The 19,934-nt window shown below is 42.3% G+C and overlaps 1 protein-coding gene across 4 annotated transcripts in view; it reads right to left on the minus strand.

Annotated features, from left to right (window-relative positions):
- CSMD3 (CUB and Sushi multiple domains 3) overlaps nucleotides 1–11,428 on the minus strand; it is a 1,232,975-nt gene extending 1,221,547 nt beyond the window's left edge. For all 4 annotated transcript variants that reach the window (XM_030553724.1, XM_030553722.1, XM_030553727.1 and 1 more), the window contains exon 1: nucleotides 11,141–11,428. In XM_030553724.1, coding sequence (XP_030409584.1) covers nucleotides 11,141–11,318 — 178 coding nt within the window. In that variant the 5' untranslated portion in view covers nucleotides 11,319–11,428. The remainder of the gene's footprint in view (nucleotides 1–11,140) is intronic.
- Nucleotides 11,429–19,934: the final 8,506 nt, after the last annotated feature.

The following is a 19,934-nucleotide window of genomic DNA, read 5'->3' on the forward strand; positions in this document are numbered from 1 at the left end:
AAAGTTAATGAGCTGAATTTAGTATGGAGTTGTGTGTAGTGGATATATACAGAGATCTGTGGCCTTCATTCTTTTTCTTGTGTTTCTCCTCCTTTCAGTTAACTACACCGATCTTCCAAAGATCAGAATTTGAACATTTGTTTTTCAATTTATTTTTACTCTTGAAACCAAAGAAGGTATCATGTTTTGTAGGATCAGAGGCTGTTTTCTTGTTGTGACAAATATAAAGAAAATATTAGCAAAAGATGAAAAGACTAAAACAGATGTGAAAATTGTTTTTGTTCCTTTGTTTTTAATTCTGTTCTTTGTTTTTGTTAATTACTTCTACTTTCAAACTTTACCTAACTACTTAGAACAAGTTTTATGATTGGATACAAAGTAAAAATGAAATCCATTAATGTAATTGAAGATGGAAATATTCTAAACTGAAATCTCGATTTCTTTACCATTGTCAGTAACCCATTACTAGTTATAGAACATTTTATTACATAACCAAAATTTTAATCAAAAATATTGAAACACAGTTGTAACCTGGCAGTAGTTCAGCATATGTCCTGCCAAAAAAGCACAGACACTCTGTGATCTTACATCAGAGCCAGAGGGGTAGCTGTGTTAGTTTGGATCTGTAAAAGCAGCAAAGAGTTCTGTGGCACCTTATAAACTAACAGATGTTTTGGAGCATGAGCTTTCGTGGGTGAATACTCACTTCGTCGGATGCATGTCATGCATGTCATGCATCTGACGAAGTGAGTATTCACCCACGAAAGCTCATGCTCCAAAACATCTGTTAGTCTATAAGGTGCCACAGGACTCTTTGCTGCTTTTGTGATCTTACAGACATAAAGTAAACATCTTGTTATTCCATTGCCATTACACTGAATTTAGTAGGCCTACATTAAAAGGGGTTGACATGCTCAGCAGTATGACATAAAGACACAGAACATTTTCTAATTGTATTCAGAATATATACTTTATTTTCTTCATCCAGAGCCATAGACAATTTACTTTAGCAATGCTGCAGCCTGTAATGCAATATGAGATTTCCAAAGGGTACTTCTATTGAATATTTGTAATGTCTTGTGAAATGTATTGTCTCTTTTGCAATTTATTTTTCAGAGACAAAAGAAATATCTGTTCCGAAAACTGCAATCCAAGATGCAGTGTTAATTTAAGCTCTCTAAGACCCTATTTCTCCTACTATTGAAGCTAGCAGGAGCTCTGACAATGCCTCCAATGTGACCACTGTTTATAAGCTTATGGTAAACTGAACTTTATAAATTCCATGGTCCTTTGGATCAAAAAAGCAAAATATAACTTTTGAGCAAAATTTTTAATTTTTTTGTTTTAATCATACAAAATATAAAATTATAAATAAAAATTACAGAGTAATCAAAAGAGCGAATTATAGCAGGATGTGGAGTTTCTGGGTACATAGTGTCCTAAATAACCCATTAAGCAAGTCAAAAAACACCTATTGCATTCAAGAGATACTATCTCAACATGGTGAAAGAAGAAGGTGGAAGAAGAGGGACAATAATAATACTTTGCACTTCTATAGGTTCTTGCCCTTTGAGGGTTTTTAGGAATGTTTACAAATATCCATTAATTCAGCCTCACAACACTACTATAAGGAAGATAAGGAATATATAGGGATCACTTTACCCACCACTGAACTGCAGCCACCTCTGAGATAGGATGTGTCAATCTGTTTAAGAGATTACAGCAGCAACGCACAATAGTTCAAGGCAGAAAATAGCATCAGTATATCTCTTCCTGTTAGAAGCTTTCATACCACTGAACATCATTTTATGGAAACTAGATTAACACAACTGTTCCTAAATCAATACGTGTAGATAACCATGTCATTTCATTCCTGGTATGCCACAAGTAACATTTCCTTTAATAACCGGCATATTTTTCTGTTCATCAGGCCTTTTATTAGCACTCTGTTACATATCACTATTTGCATTGTAATTTTGTTAGTGAAACAGTTTATGTGTAATGGTATATTTTCATTGGGAGATTATGAATATTACGAATAGATGACAAGCATGGGGGTAACGGATGGGTTAGTGGGTTTGAACATTTCAGATTTCTAGCTACATCTCTGTAATACAAAGATGTAGTCCATTGAATTTCAAAATAATGTCAAATACATATATATACAAATAGGAAATAGTCAAGCAGATAAATCAAACATCTACAGTGAGTCTGGGTTTCCTCCTTCTTCAGGTGCTAAAATGTTCATCTGGCTATCAGAATAATGGGATGTGATGATAATATATATATATATATATAATAGATTTTAAGGCCACAAGGGACCCTTATGAACAGCAAGTCTTACCTCCTGCATAACACAAGCCATAGAACTTCACTCAGTATTTTCAACATCAAGCCCAAAGCTTCTATTTGATCTACAGCAAAGAACTTTAGTGCTGAGTTAAGGACTTCAAGTGATGAAGAATCTACCACATCCCTTAGTAAATTGTTCTAAGGTTAATTACACTCACTGTTAAAAATGTGCAGCTTATTTCTATAATATAATATGAATAGGACTGCATGATGATCCTGTAGGATCCATGGGAAGCTCCCAAGTCCATCTCTTTGTATCCACCTGGTGTCTTATACTTGGAGCATGCAGGGTTATAATCAGGAAGGCCAAAGCACAATTGGAGTTGCAGCTAGCAAGGGATGTGAATGGCAACAAGAAGGGTTTCTACAGGTATGTTAGCAACAAGAAGAAGGTCAGGGAAAGTGTGGGGCCCTTACTGAATGTGGGAGGCAACCTAGTGACAGATGATGTGGGAAAAGTTGACGTACTCTATGCTTTTTCTGCCTCAGTCAGCTCTTAAACTGCTGCACTGGGCAGCACAGTACGGGAGGAAGTGAGCAGCCCTCAGTGGTGAAGGAACAGGTTAAGGACTAATTAGAAAATATGGACATGCACAAGTCCATGGGTCCAGATCTAATCAATGCTGAGGGAGTTGGCTGATGTGATTGCAGAGCCATTGGCCATTATTTTTGAAAACTCGTGGTGAATGGGGGAGGTCCCAGGTGATTGGAAAAAGGCAAATATAGTGCTCATCTTTAAAAAAGGGAAGAAGGAGAACCTGGGAAACTACAGACCAGTCAGTCTCACCTCAGTCCCTGGAAAAATCATGGAGCAGGTCCTCATGGAATCCATTCTGAAGCACTTGGTGGAGAGGAAAGTTATTGGGAACAGTCGACATTGAATCACAAAGGGCAAGTCATGCCTGACCAACCTGATTGCCTTCTACGATGAGATAACTGGCTCTGTGGATATGGGGAAAGTGGTAGATGTGATATATCTGGACTTTAGCAAAACTTTTGATACGGTCTCCCACAGCATTCTTGCCAGCAAGTTAAAAAAGAATGGATTGGATGAATGGACTGTAATGTGGATAGAAAGCTGGCTAGATCATTGGGCTCAACGGATAGTGACCAATGGCTTGATGTCTAATTGGCAGCCGATATCAAGCAGAGCGCCCCAGGGGTTTGTCCTGGGACCAGTTTTGTTCAACATTTTCATTAACGATCTGTATGATGGGATGGACTGTACCCTCAGAAAGTTCGCAGATGACACTGACCTGGGGGGAGAAGTAGATATGCTGGAGGGTAGGGATAGGGTCCAAAGTGACCTAGACAAATTGGAAGATTGGGCCAAAAGAAATCTGATGAAGTTCAACAAGGAGAAGTACATAGTCCTGCACTTAGGGCAGAAGAATCCCATGCACTGCTACAGGCTGGGGACCAACAGGCGAAGCGGCAGTTCTGCAGAAAAGGACCTGGGGATTACAGTTGATAAGAAACTGGATAGGAGTCAACAGTGTGCCCTTGTTGCCAAGAAGGCTATCAGCTATTGGGCTGCATTAGTAGGAGCATTGCCAGCAGATCAAGGGAAGTGATTATTCCACTGTATTCAGCACTGGTAAGGCCACACCTGGAGTATTGTATCCAGTTTTGGGCCCTTCACTAATTTGAGAGCAGCCTGAAGTGGGGTTCCAAAGAGGATGGAGCTAGGCTATTCTCAGTGGTTGCAGCTGACAGAACAAGAAGAAATGGTCTCAAGTTGCAGTCAGGGAGGTCTAGATTGGATATTAGGAAAAACCATTTCACTAGGAGGGTGATGAAACACTGGAATGGGTTACCTACGGAGATGGTGGAATCTCCATCCTTAGAGGTTTTTAAGGCCCGGCTTGATAAAGCCCTGTCTGGGATGATTTAGTTGGTGTTGGTCCTGCTTTGAGCAGGGGGTTGGACTAGATGACCTCTTGAAGTCTCTTCCAACCCTAATCTTCTATGATTCTATGACTGTCAACTCTTTGGGGCAGATGCACCCCCCACACCCGCCACACACACACAGTATGATGTGTGAAGATTTTATCTGCACTTTCTTGTAGGATCTACACAACTCATGAGTACCTTTGCCATTTAATCATCCCCTGATAAACCTTTATACTAGCATTGTCAAGTGATGAAAAAATTAATCATGATTAATTGTGTGATTAAAAAATTGATCACACGATTAATCACACTGTTGAACAATAATATGATACCATTTATTTAAATATTTTTTTATTTTTTCTACATTTTCAAATATATTGATTTCAATTACATTGCAGAATACAAAGAGTACAGAGCTCACTTTATATTTATTATTTATTAGAAATATTGTACTGTAAAAATACCAAAAGAAATAGTATTTCCAATTCATCTAATACAAGTACTGTCATGCAAACTCTTTACCATGAAAGTTGAACATACAAACGTAGAATGATGTGCAACTGCATTCAAAACCAAAACAATGTAAAACTTTAGAGCCTACAGATCCACTCAGTCCTATTTCTTGTTCAGCCAATTGCTCAGACAAACAAGTTCATTTACATTTGCAGGAGATAATGCTGTCTTCTTCTTGTTTACAAGGTCACCTGAAAGTGAGAACAGGCATTTGCATGGCACTGTTGTAGCAAGCGTCGCAAGATATTTACATGCCAGATGTGCTAAAGATTCGTATGTCCCTTCATGTGTCAACCACCATTCCAGAGGACATACCTCCATGCCGATGATGTGTTCTGCTTGATAACGATCCAAACCTGTGTGGACTGACGCATGTTCATTTTCATCATCTGAGGCAGAAGCCACCCACAAAAGGTTGATTTTCTTTTTTGGTGGTTCAGGTTCTGTAGTTTTCACATCAGACTTTTGAAAGCATGCTGCACACCTCGTCCCTCTCAGATTTTGGAAGGCATTTCAGACTCTTAAACGTTAGATCAAGTGCTGTAGCTATCTTTAGAAATCTCACATTGGTACCTTCTTTGCTTTTGTCAAATTTGCAGTGGAAGTGTTCTTAAAATGAACAACATGTGCTGGGTCATCATCAGAGACTGGTATAACATGAAATATATTGCAGAATGCCAGTAAAACAGAGCAGAAGACATACAATTCTCCCCCATGGAGTTCAGTCACTAAGTAATTAACACATTATTTTTTAACAAGCATCACTAGCATGGAAGCATGTCCTCTGGAATGGTGGCTGAATCATGAAGGGGTACAGTTTAGCATATCTGCACATAAATGCCCTGCAATGCCAGCTACTAAGTGCCATGCAAATGCCTGTTCTCACTTTCCAGTGACACTGTAAATAAGAAATGGGCATCCTTATCTCCTGTAAATGTAAACAAACTTGTTTCTCTTACCGATTGGCTGAACAAGAAGTAGGAGTGAGTGGACCTGTAGGCTTTAAAGTTTTACATTGTTTTGTTTTTTAATGCAGTTTTTTTTTTGATTCTATGTTTGTATGTTCAGCTTTCATGGTAAAGAGATTGAATGACAGTACTTGTATTAGGTGAATTGAAAAATGCTATTTATTTTGTTTATCATGTTTACAGTGCAAATATTTGTAATCAAAATAATAATATCAAGTGAGCACAGTACATTTTGTATTCTGTATTGGAATTGAAATCAATATATTTTAAAATGTAGAAAAACATCCAAAATATTTAATATATTTCAATTGGTATTCTATTGGTTAACGGTGTGATTAAAACTGCAATTACTCACAATTATTTTTTATCATAATTAATGTTTGAGTTAATCACGCGAGTTAACTGCAATTAATCAACAGCCCTACTTTATACCACACCATGCACTCGCACCAGCATGACCTGTGCATACCTAATATCTGATAAAAATTAGTGAACCAACATTTAGACAAGGCCTGCAGTTTCTGTTATTTTATGTATCGGGATTTGGGGAAAGGAGAGGGTGCAGTTAAACATACCTTCCAAATTCTTCCCTGACTTAAACCAGACTTGTCCTTTAAAGTCATGTTAATGAGGTTGAAGACCCAGGCAGCCCTTACTGGATTTTATATTCTACTGCTTTTTGCAAGGTCCAGGCAGGGGTGCTGTAACAATTTGTATGGGGGGGATGCTGAGAGGGATTGAACCAAACTGTGAATCCTGTATATGATGGAAATAGGGTGACCAGACAGCAACTGTGAAAAATCCGGATGGGCTGGGGGTAATAGGAACCTGTATAAGAAAAAGACTCAAAAATCGGGACTGTCCCTATAAAATCGGGACATCTGGTCACCCTAGATGGAAACCACTTCAAGCCTGGGCTGCTCCAGCACCCCCAGCACCTAGGAGTCCAGGAAAACGAGAGCCCTTGAAGAGAACTAGTATGGGAGGGAGAGCAGGTTATTTTTCTACACTAAACTTCATAAGCACAACCTGCTGCGTAACCTTCGCGTTAGAGGCTGAGGAGCCAAACGGTGACTAATGATGCAAGAATAATCGACCGGGCGCTGCCCAGGCTGGCTGGCCCCACGGGGCCCTCTGCTAAGTAACGGTGCGCAGCCCCCTGCCTGCCAGCCGGCGCTGGCTGCCCCCCTGCCTGCAGGGCTGTGTGAGCTCAGGGCAAGGCGGCGGCGGAGCTCGCCTGTTGCTCCTGCCAGTTCTGCAAGGCAGTGAGGTGACGAGCCCGGACTCCCCCGGGGCAGGGAAAGACTCAGCTCGTTCTCCTGGGCTGGGCGCGGCGGGGCTTTCCCCCGACTTGAGAGGAAGGGGCAGAGCCCCGCACTAAGCACAGTGCCCCGGAGAGCTTTCCCCACCCAAGGGGGCTTCTTCACTGTGCAGCCCGTCAGTGCCAACTTCTCCAGCTTCCCGGAAGGGGCGCGGTGCTGTGCGGTGCGTGTTTGCGCAGCAGGACAGGGCTTACTGGTTTAGGTGCAGCGGCCGCTCTGCTGAAAGGCCCCGGGATCTAGTCAATACCCACCTCCCTCCTCTCCCCCCTGAACTGCAGCCACAGCAGCGATCATCTGGCAAGGATCATCCGCTTCAGCGCCCCCAAAAGCTCATTGTCCAAAGCCTCCCCTGGGTCGGTTCATGCCCCTAGCATGCACTGGGAAGGAAGCAAAGAGTGCACGGGAAACGCATGAGCCGCGTGTGAGGGGCTGGCAAAGAGAAATACAGCGCATCTTCTCCCTGCTAACCAGTCCCCTGTGCCAGCTCCCAGCCATCCAGAGAGGGGGCAGAGAGACCCCTTCCATCTCCCGCGGCCTCTCCCTCTTCCTTTTATTTTCAAAGTGACCCTGGCTCAGCCAGTCACAGCCCAGCCTGGAGGAACCCCAGCGCAGGGAAAGCTTCCTTGTTCCCAAAGGACACTTGCGGCTCTCTGACTTTGGGCGACAGCTCAGAGGAGGTGGGTTTTTGTTCCCTCGCTGGCTGTTATTTTCACGAGCAGATTCCGGGTGTCTCTCCCAGCAGCCGGTTCTGGAGAGCCGTGGGCTCAGGGCTTTACCTCCAGAGCGCAGATAAACCCGCTGCGGCCCCGTGCACCATTTGTGGGCATGAGGGCTACCAGGGCTGATAGAGTTGGACGGGGAGGATTGACTCGCCGCTCCTCCAAAGATTAGTTAGTATTTTTCCTGCCTAAATGACGTTCTCGTTTATTCCTATTCCTAAGGGTGCCTGGGAAGGTGGAGGGGAATCGGAGTGTGCACATTTCCAGGGGATAAACCGCACTGCCGTTCCAACAGAAACGTGTCTCCCAGCCGGGCAGCTGGGGCAGGTATGAGGCTGCTTGGCAATGGCAAACATATGTGAAGTCATTCTCCTTGCACTTGTCAAAGGTGCTCGTTTCTTCGCTTTCCTACTTCCCTGTAATCCTGCGAGGACTGACTTGGCGATTGACCAGCTGCATGGCCCTTCTCCTGAAAGGGGATTGTGTGAGCCGTGCAAGCTACAGCTCCTGTCAGTTTCCACTCATTGTAGCCGCTCTGTAGCAGTTCTGACATACGTATTACTATTTTTTTTTACCGTGCAGACACAGGGATGGCGTGGGGGGGGGGTAACCCTTCACTGCTATTGCTGTAGAAATACAGAGGCAAGGGATGGAAATTGGTGCCGAGATGAGAAATTTCCAGAAACTGTGAATGTGGGCACATAATGCACATACAAAACAACTGGGGGACACCCACACCCACAAATAGACACAGACATGGGTATAGGCTTGCCCGAGTAAACTGAGGCTTGGAAAGCAGATGTAGAATTAGCCTTGGACCGAGACTTTAAGAGGCAGTAGTAGTAGGGCAGACAGTAGTGGCCTGGGACCTCTAGAGACAGGAGCAGAAAGAGACTCCTGGAATACAGCATCCTGCGAGACAGCGATAAAACAGGCAGGCTTGGGATGAAGAGGCAATTGAAAGGTTCTGGCTGGTGGGGCCTAGGCAACTGTAGCAGTGGGCTTGGGTGTCAATGGGTGATAAGGAGGAAGTGGCCTGGCAGGGCAGTGGTGTGGGCAAGGGCCTGGGAAGGAGGGACCATGATAGGGGGTCTTGGCAGCAGTGGAGTGGGCAGATGCTGGGTGTTTGGGTGTCTCCTTTTTTCCAACAGCTGGAGTGCTTGCAAAGGGCAGATATTCAGTCTGTGCACCTGCCAAGGTTTCCAGGAGCAGGGGAACCTTCCTGACACTAAAAAGGTAGAATGCATTCATTCATGGAAACGTACAGCGCGCACAATACGCGCGATGCTGCTCTGAGCACAGGCCAACATTTTCCAGCCTGACACTATCAAGGGAATCCATATTTAGGCACTCAATTTAAACCGCTCTGATGCTCAAGTGCCCCAAGGATCTACAACTCCAGTTGAAGTCTATGGGTGTTCAGGTCGTGAGATATCGTGCCCTGCATTTTGACAATGTTACCCCCACAGCATCTTTTTGAATGTACATGCGGCCAGAGGCACTAATATTGTGAAGTCCCACTTTTATCCTGTCAGTGGAGGGTTTTATGCAAGTCTTCCCAATCTTTGCACTAAATGTCTCTAGTGCTTCTACCTTCCTCCCTGCAAGGGCAACTGTAGCTGTTATTCAACAGCTGCTATGAAAACTTACACTCAAGCTATGGTCAGCACCCCACAGCCAGGAAAAATCGTCTGTGTCTTTAATTTTGTAGGATGCTGCCTCCACGCGACTCCTATTCACAAAGCAACTGTTTCACAGTAGCAGCTGCCAGCGTCATCCATTAACCAGCATAGCCTTCTAGCAGGCACATTATGTATTTCAGGGTGATACGGTTTTGCAGAGTACAAACTGATGACATTCAAATGGAAACACGTCACACGGAGAATTTATTAATGAGCTTGTTTTGTTTTTTTTTAATCTCTCACATGACATGGTTTGGTCCTGATCTCTGAGCCAAAGCGCAGACCTGTTTCAGAAATGGGCAAACAATCTGGAAACAGCTGGCTTCGAGGTAAATATGGGACAGCTTCCTGTAATTAGAATGTATATTAAAATTCCGGGCATGCTTCCGAGCATCTGATACAGTGTCGAGATAACGTGCGATGAGGTAAACCCCTACAACAACAGACACCCCTATGAAACATGAATTATCCTTTCCAATGGGATGCAAATAGAGCTGCTTTCTGTGTGGGAACAACCAGCTGCAACGCTCTACAATCAACTGTTTCATAAAAGCCAGAGCCAGATCGCAGTTTAGGGTGGTAGGCACCCGTTTTAACAAGAAAAACCTCCATACAGTTCTTGGTATGGACGCAACCTCGATAAGCAACAACCGAGTCTTCAAACTCGGAGAGGATCGATACTGTCTACTAGACATGCTGGGTGCGTGTGTGTGGCGCAGGGGGCAAGCAGGGGATTAATCAGAAATGAAAGGATTATCCACAAACAAAAATAGATTAATTTGGGGATCCGAGAATGGCCAGCAGGATGCGAAGCGTCCCAGCGCAGATCCCTTTGCTGGAGGCACACTTGGTGGAGGTCAGCACTTCCCCATGTAGTGAGGGCTGCCTAATATTCGAGGTGCACATTGTTCAAACGACACATTCCTTTTTGTGATGCCATTTCCCTGTACCTGTTTGCACCCAACGATTGAACGCAGATCCTTATACTTCAACTAAACACTTTCTTCCTGTCTGCCATGCATTAAAATAATTAAAAAAAAAAGACACAGAGACAAAGATACAAGGAGGGGTCTCGATCTTTCAACTCAACGGCATATCATGCCCTCAAAGATGATTTTTCTAACACAGCTCTTCTGCAGCGAAAGAACGCAGCTCGCATACACGCGCGTGTAAAAAAGCCTTTCTGTATTTGAGATATATTACATACACTCGCACACCCACATACACACACCGGGCACCTCTCTAACTTTCCTTATGGAATGGTTAAACTAATCAGTGCGTTGCTACAGATATTCCCGCAAAGATCCGTTTGTTTGACCGGGGGAAAAAATAATCCTAGGTAATCACCCCCACCCGCTACCCTAGAAAAGTCATTCACTGGGCTTGGGCTTGAATATGCACTAGTTAGAGGCTGTATGCACCAACTCACGTATCCGTTTGAGCATACTGCAAGAATATTTATTGAGCCTCAGCTCAGTCACTGCATTGAACACCAAGGCTGGCAAGCAATTGCATTTCCTATTTCAGAAGAGAGCTCTGATTCAGCTCCTTCTCCCCCCCCCCTTAATTATCATGTATCTGTTCAAATTGTAAAGTACCCCTGGTGAAACCTTTGTAAAGGGCAAGAACTCTGAACGCCCAGCCCGAAAGCAAAGGGTCCCCTACAAAATGCCCCCCAAACGCCACCCTACCTTGCACATAGGAAACCAGCAATAAAAAGACGAGGTTCCAAAATGTAAATCCACTTTTAATCCCCATTTTCTTCAGCAGCATGAAGTCCAGCCGGCCACATTTAGTACATCCCCTGTCCCAAAAGTCTGCTATTTTCGACTCCTTTGCACGGATTTCCCCTTTGCAGATCCCTTTCATATTATTCGGGAGAGCTCCTAATTCCTATTCCTCGGCCAGGCGCAGTGGAGTTGTTGCTGTTGATGGTGCGCGGTCACAGCTCAGAGTGAATGGTGTTTCTGGGATACCACAGCAACCTTGACGAGGACTCAACCATCTCTCCAACAGGGGCACAAAGTCTCAGCTACTCTGGATTGTGTCTTTTCCGTCTCCTACCCCTCCCCGCTTCCTCCACCTCCACAATCAAAAAACACCACAATTCTGGCTTGTTACAGCATCCCCCAGGAACCCAGGGAGAGCATCTTAAAAGCCCAGACAATCTCCCGAATCAACTCCAAACAGTATTTGCTATTGAGGTTCTTCTCCTCCACCTCCTCCTCCCCCCACCCCTTCGAGAAGATCAGTTCTACCCAGGAAAGCAATTCAAGAAATAATACACTAGTGAGATTTTCACAGTCGCCTGAAGGAACATCTAGGAGCTAATGCAGCAAGACACATCTATCCTGCTGTCGCTTGGACAGGATAATCCGTAGCATATTATTAAATATGCGTCTGCGATGTTTAAGCCTATGAACATCACCACTCACATAACACACACACACAAACTACATTGGTGCACACATCTTTCATAGTAACGTGTTGCTCCTGGAGCTGCACTAGATTTTTTTTAAAAACTAACCATTGTATTGCATTGTACGGCAGAATTAACTGCAGGCAGATATTTCAAAGATCAGAGCTTTTGCAAACACACACGCAGATCTGCTCCTTGAAGAATGCACAGTTTTCCAGAATGTTGCTCGCTTTTCCCTTTTAATGGGTGCTGCAGTTTAATCTCCTCACTTTGTTGCCACAATGTCCATAGATCACAGAAACACTTGTCTTAATTTTTTGAAGTATCCACAAACATGTAAATTGAGGGAATTCTTGCAAATAAATGTAAACCAACATTATATCTTAGCCCAAAGAGTTAATATTCTGCAAGGAAAGAGCACTTGCGCCATCTACCGGCCGCCAGGCGACCTCTGCCTCCTTCCCACCATTTGTAGCTGGGTCCTATTTCTGGGCAGTACAGCGTCAGTGAGAAGGGATAATTTGCTTTATTTTACTAGTTACGAGGGGAAGGGGGGAGGAAGAGATCCAGGCATAAACAAAAGCAGCGTGTCTTATAGAATTTGCTCTTTTTCCGGACTGGATTGGTATAAGGGGCTGGGCCAGATGGAGGGAATTGCCATTATGGATCTTGAAAATGCCGCATTCACTTCTCCTTGAAGACCTTCTAGCATTTGCCTCACTCTTGGCTTGAAATAAATGATGAAACAAACCATGTTGGCGGCCGGGGGCGGGGGGGCGGAAAGGAGTTGTCTCATTGTAGAAAAGGCAGCCATTGGCTAAATCTGCCTGCTAAACCCAAGTCACTGCCTTTGTGTGTGTGTGTGTGTGTGTGTGTGTGTGTGTGTGTGAGCGCTGCTTAATGAGACTGCACATGTTAATGTCAACGTATTGTGTTTGTATGTTTGTGCGCAATGTTTGTGTGTGGGAGTTGGGCACCTAATAGTTGTGTTAGTATGTGTTTATTTATGTGCGAGGCTTTTATCTGCATACGTATGTGTGATGGGAGTGGAGTGTCTGTGTTTGTGTGAAGGGTACACAAATGTGTGCATGTGTATATATGTGTGAGACGTGCGTGTGTGATGTGTGTCTATGGGTGAAGTTTATGTGTGTATTTGTGTACAGCATATGTTTGAAGTTTGTGTGTATGTTAAATGTTTATGAACATGTGAACGTTTTCAACATGCAGGTGTATAAATATGCATGTGTTAATGTATATACATGTATATGTGTGAATGTTTGCGAGTGTTCGTGCTTATCTATCTGTGAATATTTATGTGTATGGGGGAAAGTGTGTATATGTATACAGTATGTGCCGGCCATTCTGCCCTCATTTATGTCTGTGCTATGCCACTGAAGTCAATAGCAATGGACCTTTTGTGAGGGTGTCCGAACTAATCCACTTGGCTGCAAGAACTGTATGTACCTCAGACAAGCAAACCATCAATTTAATTACAGCCGCTACATGCAATTAACTGGCCTTGTTAAATACATACAAGTATATTTGCTGGAGAGGAGATCTGTGTTTGTTGTCTGTAATCTTCTTTTATAAGGACACCCATAAATCTGGAGTAGGCCTGGGATGAGGAGTAGCATAACTGAAAACTTCATGGGCCTGTCAGCCTCCTCAGCCATGGATTAGACATTGATTTCACCAAAGACATCAGCCTTGTTCTGCTGTTGAAGGCAGTGCTAACTTAGAATCAAACAAATCCTTCAGCTTTCTGACAGGGTTTCAATATTCCCCTTTATTGGGCAGTGGTGGATGGATGAAGTCCATCATCCTCGCTGTGGTCTTTAAAAAAAATTCTAACATGTCACTCTTAAAAAAATTGCTTTCTATTTATTGGATTCCATTTTTCAAGACAGCGTTTCAAAACAAAGGACAGAATTCTGCTTTCAGAAGGGCATTACTCCACGTTCCTGGAACAAAATTCTGCTCTTAGTTTCGCAAAGCATCTTTCTGCTGTGCCATTGGGCTCTCCATGACCACACACCTCAGCAAAAAGAGGGAGAGAAGATTATCAGTCAGGTGGAATCTGAGAACAGATATTTGCCTAAGTGATTTAGGAGCCTCAATCCCATTGGTTTGAGAAACAGGACTTAAGCTCCCAAGTCACATAGATGCTTTTGAAACTATTTCCCCTACTATCTAGGAGCCAATTTATGCACATTTCAAAAACACCATTGGTGTTACATTTTTGGTGTGCATTTTTGGTTTTTAATACTGTGTCTCCAATAAACCCTTATTCAGTATTCTTTCAGTGAGGCTGGATGCAAACTGTAGAGATTCTATTATCTCTTTTAGTACTTGGCATATTAAGTGATGGGTTTTTTTGTTTTGTTTTGTTTTTGTTGTTGTTTTGTTTTGTTTTGGCATGGCCAGAGCCTATTGATCCTCTGGGGGCAGGTCAAGGATAAAAGTGACTTGGCAAAGACAGTTAAGTCAATGCCTATGATTAAATATTCTCAAGAGTTTTTAAACAGTGTTGAGATCAGAAATGGACAGCTACTTATATTTCTCACCTGTTAGGCACATGATTACCAGTGGGTGCAAATGGAAAGTGAAGATTGGAGACTTGTCTGTGACCATGATGCTTTGTACTATGCTCCTCAGATGTCCCATAAATTAAATGGAATTGGGCTGGCTCAGTACATAAATGGGAGCAGTTACGGATTCATAAGCAGGCATTCTTCTCTATGAATGAGAATGTAATGAACAGGCACTTAATGACCAATATTTAGGCACCACTGGCATTCACAATCCCCTGCTCAGCTGCTGCCCATGTTTCTGCTATTAAAATCCCCAAAGCGCACCGCCACCAAAGTCTCAACACAGCCCAGCAGTAAATTCACACCTAAGCCTCATCTATCTTGCCTTTGGGGCCCAATCTAGGGCATACACTGAAGTCACCGAAACCCATGATTTGTACTTTTCAATCTGTGTCTGTATATAGATATTTCAATATTCATTGGTATAGGAACCGGGGCCACTCAACCCCTCTGTGTGTTTCCTAACCATCAGGCGACAGAGCCATTCTAGCTCTCTTGTTGGTCTAATGAATATTTAAGTATTTATACACAGTGGAACAGCTTCAACTGGAGAGTTTAAGAGCAGCTGGTTTTAGAATATCCCATAGCCCAGTAGTTAGGACACTATCTGGGGAGATAGAGCACCCACATTCAAATCTGAGCTTCACGTCCAGTGGGGTGTATGTGCTTGAACATGTCTTTCCTACTTCCTAGGTGAGTGCTTCAGCTACTGGGCTACAGGTTATATGGGGGAGGGTGGCACCACCTGTTCCTCCTTGTTTTTTCTTAGAAAAGTATAAGAACATAAAAATGGACATACTGGGTCAGACCAAAGGTCCATCTAGCTAGGTATGCTGTCTTCCGACAATGGCCAATGCCAGGTGCCCCAGAAGGAATGAACAGAACAGATAATCATCAAGTGATCCATCCTCTGTTGCCTATTCCCAGTCTCTGGCAAACAGAGACTAGGGACATCATCTCTGCCCATCGTGGCTAATAGCCCCTGATGGACCTATCCTCCATGAACTTATCCAGCTTTTTATTGAACCCATTTATATTCTTGGCCTTCACAACATCATCTGGCAAGGAGTTCCACCGGTTGACTATGAAAAAAAATACTTCCTTTTGTTTGTTTTAAACCTGTTGCCTATTAATTTCATTTGGTGACATGTAGTTCTTGTGTTATGAGAAGGAGTAAATACACTTCCTTATTTATTTTCTCCACACAAGTCATGATTTTATAGACCTCTATCATATCCCCCCTTAGTCATCTCTTTTCCAAGCTGAAAAGTCCCTGTCTTATTCTCTTCTCATATGGAAGCCGTTCCATACCCTTAATAGTTTTTGTTGTCCTTTTCTGAAACTTTTCCAGTTCCAGTATTTTTTTTAGAGATGGGTGACCACATCTGCACTCAGTATTCAAGATGTGGGTGCCCCATGGATTTATATAGAGGCAATATGATATTTTCTTCTTATTATCTATCCCTTTCTTAATGATTCCCAACATTCTGTTCACTTTTTTGACTGCTGCTGCACATTGAGTGGATGTTTTCAGAGAACTATCCACAATGATTCTAAGATCTCTTTCTTGAGTGGTACAGCTAATTTAGACTCCATCATTTTATATGTATAATTTGGATCATGTTTTCCCGTATGCATTACTTTGCATTTATCAACATTGAATTTCATCTGCCATTTTGGTGTCCACTAACCCATTTTTATGAGATTCTTTTGTAGTTCTTTGCAGTGTGCTTGGGACTTAACTATCTTAAGTAGTTTTGTATCATCTTCAAATTCTGCCATCTTTTCCAGATGTTTACCTCCTTTTCCAGATCATTTATGAATATGTTGAATAGGACTGGTCCCAGTAAAGACCCATGGGGGACATCACTATTTGCCTCTCTCCATTCTGAAAACTGACCATTTATTCCTACACTTTGTTTCCCATCTTTTAGCCAGTTACCAGTCCATCAGAGGACCTTCTCTCTTATCCCATGATAGGTTAATTTGCTTAAAAGGCTTTGGTGAGGGACCTTGTCAAAGGCTTTCTGAAAATCTAAGTACACTATGTCCATTGGATCTCCCTTGTCTACATGCTTGTTGACACCCTTAAAGAATTCTAGTAGATTGGTGAAGAATGATTTCCCTTTACAAAAACCACGTTGACTCTTCCCTAACAAATTATGTTCATCTATGTCTTTTACAATTTTGTTCTTTACTATAGTTTCAATCAGTTTTCCCTGGTACTGAAGTCAGACTTACTAGCCTGTAACTGCTGGGATCAACTCTGGAGCCCTTTTTAAAAATTGGCATCACATTAGCTATCCTCCAGTCATCTGGTACAGAGGCTGATTTAAATGATAGGTTACAAATTACAGTTAATAGTTCTGCAATTTCATGTTTGAGTTCCTTGGGTGAATACCATCTGGTCCTCTTGAGTTATTACTGTTTAGTTTATTCCAAAACCTCCTCTAATGACACCTCAATATGGGACAGTTTCTCAGATTTGTCACCTAAAAAGAATGACTCAAGTTTGAGAATCTCCCTTATCCTTAGCCATGGATATTGATGCAAATATTTGATTTAGTTTCTCTGCAATGGCCTTATCATCCTTGAGTGCTCCTTGAGCATCTCGATCATCCAGTGGCCCCACTTCCTGCGGGCTTCCTGTTTCTGTGGTACTTAAATAAAAAAATATTACTTTTTGAGTCTTTGGCTTGCTGCTCTTCAAATTCTTTTTTGGCTTTCCTAATTATATTTTTCCACATTATTTGCCAGAGTTTATGGTCCTTTCTATTTTCCTCACTAGGATTTAACTTCCACTTTTTAAAGAAAGCCTTTTTGTATCTCATTGCTTCTTTTACTTTGTTATTTAGCTACGGTGGCACTTTTTGGTTCACTTACTATGTCTTTTAATTTGGGGTATACAATTAAGTTGAGCCTCTATTGTGGTGCTTTAAAAACTTTTCCATGCAGCTTGCAGGGATTTCACATTTGGCACTGTATCTTTTAATTTCTTTTTAATTAACTTCCTCATTTTTGTGTAATCCCCATTACTGAAATTAAATGCTACAGTGTTGCGCTGCTGTGGTGTTTTCCCCACCATGAGGATGTTAAATTTAATTATATTATGGTCACTATTACCAATCGGTCCAGCTATATTCACCTCTTTGACCAGATACTGTGCTTCACTCAGGAATAAATCAAGAATTGCATCTCTTCTTGTGGGTTCCAGGACTAGCTGCTCCAAAAATCAGTCATTTAAGATGTCAAGAAACTTTATCTCTGAATCCTGTCCTGAGGTGACATGTACCCAGTCAATAAGGGGATAGTTGAAATCTCTTAGTATTTTTATTTTATTTTATTTGTATAGCCTCTCTAATCTCCCTGAGCATTTCTAAGTCACTATCGCCATCCTGGTCAGGTTGTCGGTATTATATCCTACTGCTATATTCATGCATGAACAGAGCATGGAATTATTATCCATGATAGTGATTCTATTGTTCAGTTTGGTTCATTTAAGATTTTTACTTCATTTGATTCTACACTTTCTTTCACATACAGTGCCACTCCCCCATCAGCATGACCGGTTCTGTCCTTCTGATGTATTTCATACTCTCGTATTACTATGTCCTATTGATTATCCTCATTCCACCAAGTTTCTGTGCTGCCTATTATATCAATATCCTCATTTAATATGAGGTACTCTAGTTCACCCATCTGATTTTATCATTTGTATATAAGCACTTATTTGTCACTTTTTAGCTGTCTGCCATTACATGATGTAATTGAATAGGCCTCTTTTTCATTTGACTCTTTCTCATTAGCCACTACCTGTATTTTATCATCTTCTATCCTCTTCTCTATTAGTACATAGAAAAATTAATAGATCCTCCCCTAAGAGATGTTTCTGTCTGAACCATGTGCTCCTCTGCACTTATCAGCTTTCCCCCAGCCCATAGTTTAAAAACTGCTCTACGACCTTTCAAATTTTAAGTGCCAATAATCTGGTTCCAGTTTGGTTTATGTGGATCTTGATCCAGTATAGGACCCCCCTTTCCCAAAAGTTTCCTCAATTTCTAATAAATCTAAATCCCTCCTGTCATAAACAGATAGCTAAGGGTTAATGTCTCTTTCACCTGAAGCACCTGACCAGAGGACCAATCAGGAAACCGGATTTTTTCAACTCTGGGTGGAGGGAAGTTTGTGTTTGAGTCTTTGTTTTCTGTCTGCCTGCTTTCTCTGAGCTTTGGAGAAGTATTTCTGCTTTCTAATCTTCTGTTTCCAAGTTGTGAGTACCAAAGAGTTTGCTTCTTTTGTATTTACATGAATATATTGCTGGAGTGCTGTGAATTGTATTCTTTTTGAATAAGGCTGTTTATTCATATTTCTTTTAAGCAATTGACCCTGTATTTGTTACCTTAATACAGAGAGACCATTTGTATGTATTTTCTTTCTTTTTATATAAAGTTTTCTTTTAAGACCTGTTGGAGTTTTCTTTAGTGGGGAACTTCAGGGAATTGGGTCTGCCGCTCACCAGGGAATTGGTGGGAGGAAGAAGTCAGGGGGAAGTCTGATTTTGCATTCCCTCTGGGTGAAGAGGAAAGTGCTTTTGTTTCCAGGATTGGAATTACAGAGGGTGGACTCCTTCTGCTTAGATTCACGGAGGTTGCTTTTGTGTATCTCTCCAGGAGCACCTGGAGGGGGTAAGGGAAAAAGATTATTTCCCTTTGTTGTGAGACTCAAGGGATTTGGGTCTTGGGGTCCCCAGGGAAGGTTTTTCAGGGGGACCAGAGTGCCCCAAAACACTCTAATTTTTTGGGTGGTGACAGCAAGTACCAGGTCCAAGCTGGTAACTAAGCTTGGAGGTTTTCATGCTAACCCCCATATTTTGGATGCTAAGGTCCAAATCTGGGACTAAGGTTTGACATGGTGGCAGTGGTTATGGGATAGACAGAATCCAGAAGCCAGTAGGAATATTTTATTTTTCTTTTCTCTGCTAGGGGCTTTTTAGCAGAGAGAAACAGTTTGGTTTTAAAAGGGAACCAGAGAGAATTTTTTTTTTCTGCTCTCTCTGGCAGTTTTTAGCTTGCATATTAAGCAAGGAACCATTAAGCTGTGACAAACAAGTCTTTTGTAACAATAGCACTCCCATTGAGAGTCATTACCAGCACTATACTCATGCAAATAAAGTGGTTTTTATGGTTTACTTTACATTGAAAACAAAGGGAAAGGCACTGTTGCTAGGCAGACCCCAGGAGGCAACAGAGCCTGCAGTTCAGAAGATAAACCCCGGGTGGCACCCCAACACGAGAAAACAGGAACCATGACTTCTAAGGCAAAAATTGAGACCGAAGAACAATTCAAAGAAGCTGAACACAGGCGACAAGGGGAAAAAAGACAAAAAGAGGTGGAGCTGAAAGAAAAGAAAGAAAGCATCAAACTGGCAGCCTACCAAAGAGAATAGGCAGCCAAAGAGGCAGCACACAAAAGAAA

The sequence above is a fragment of the Gopherus evgoodei genome, chromosome 2 (assembly GCF_007399415.2).
Source record: "Gopherus evgoodei ecotype Sinaloan lineage chromosome 2, rGopEvg1_v1.p, whole genome shotgun sequence".
NCBI lineage: Eukaryota > Metazoa > Chordata > Testudines > Testudinidae > Gopherus > Gopherus evgoodei.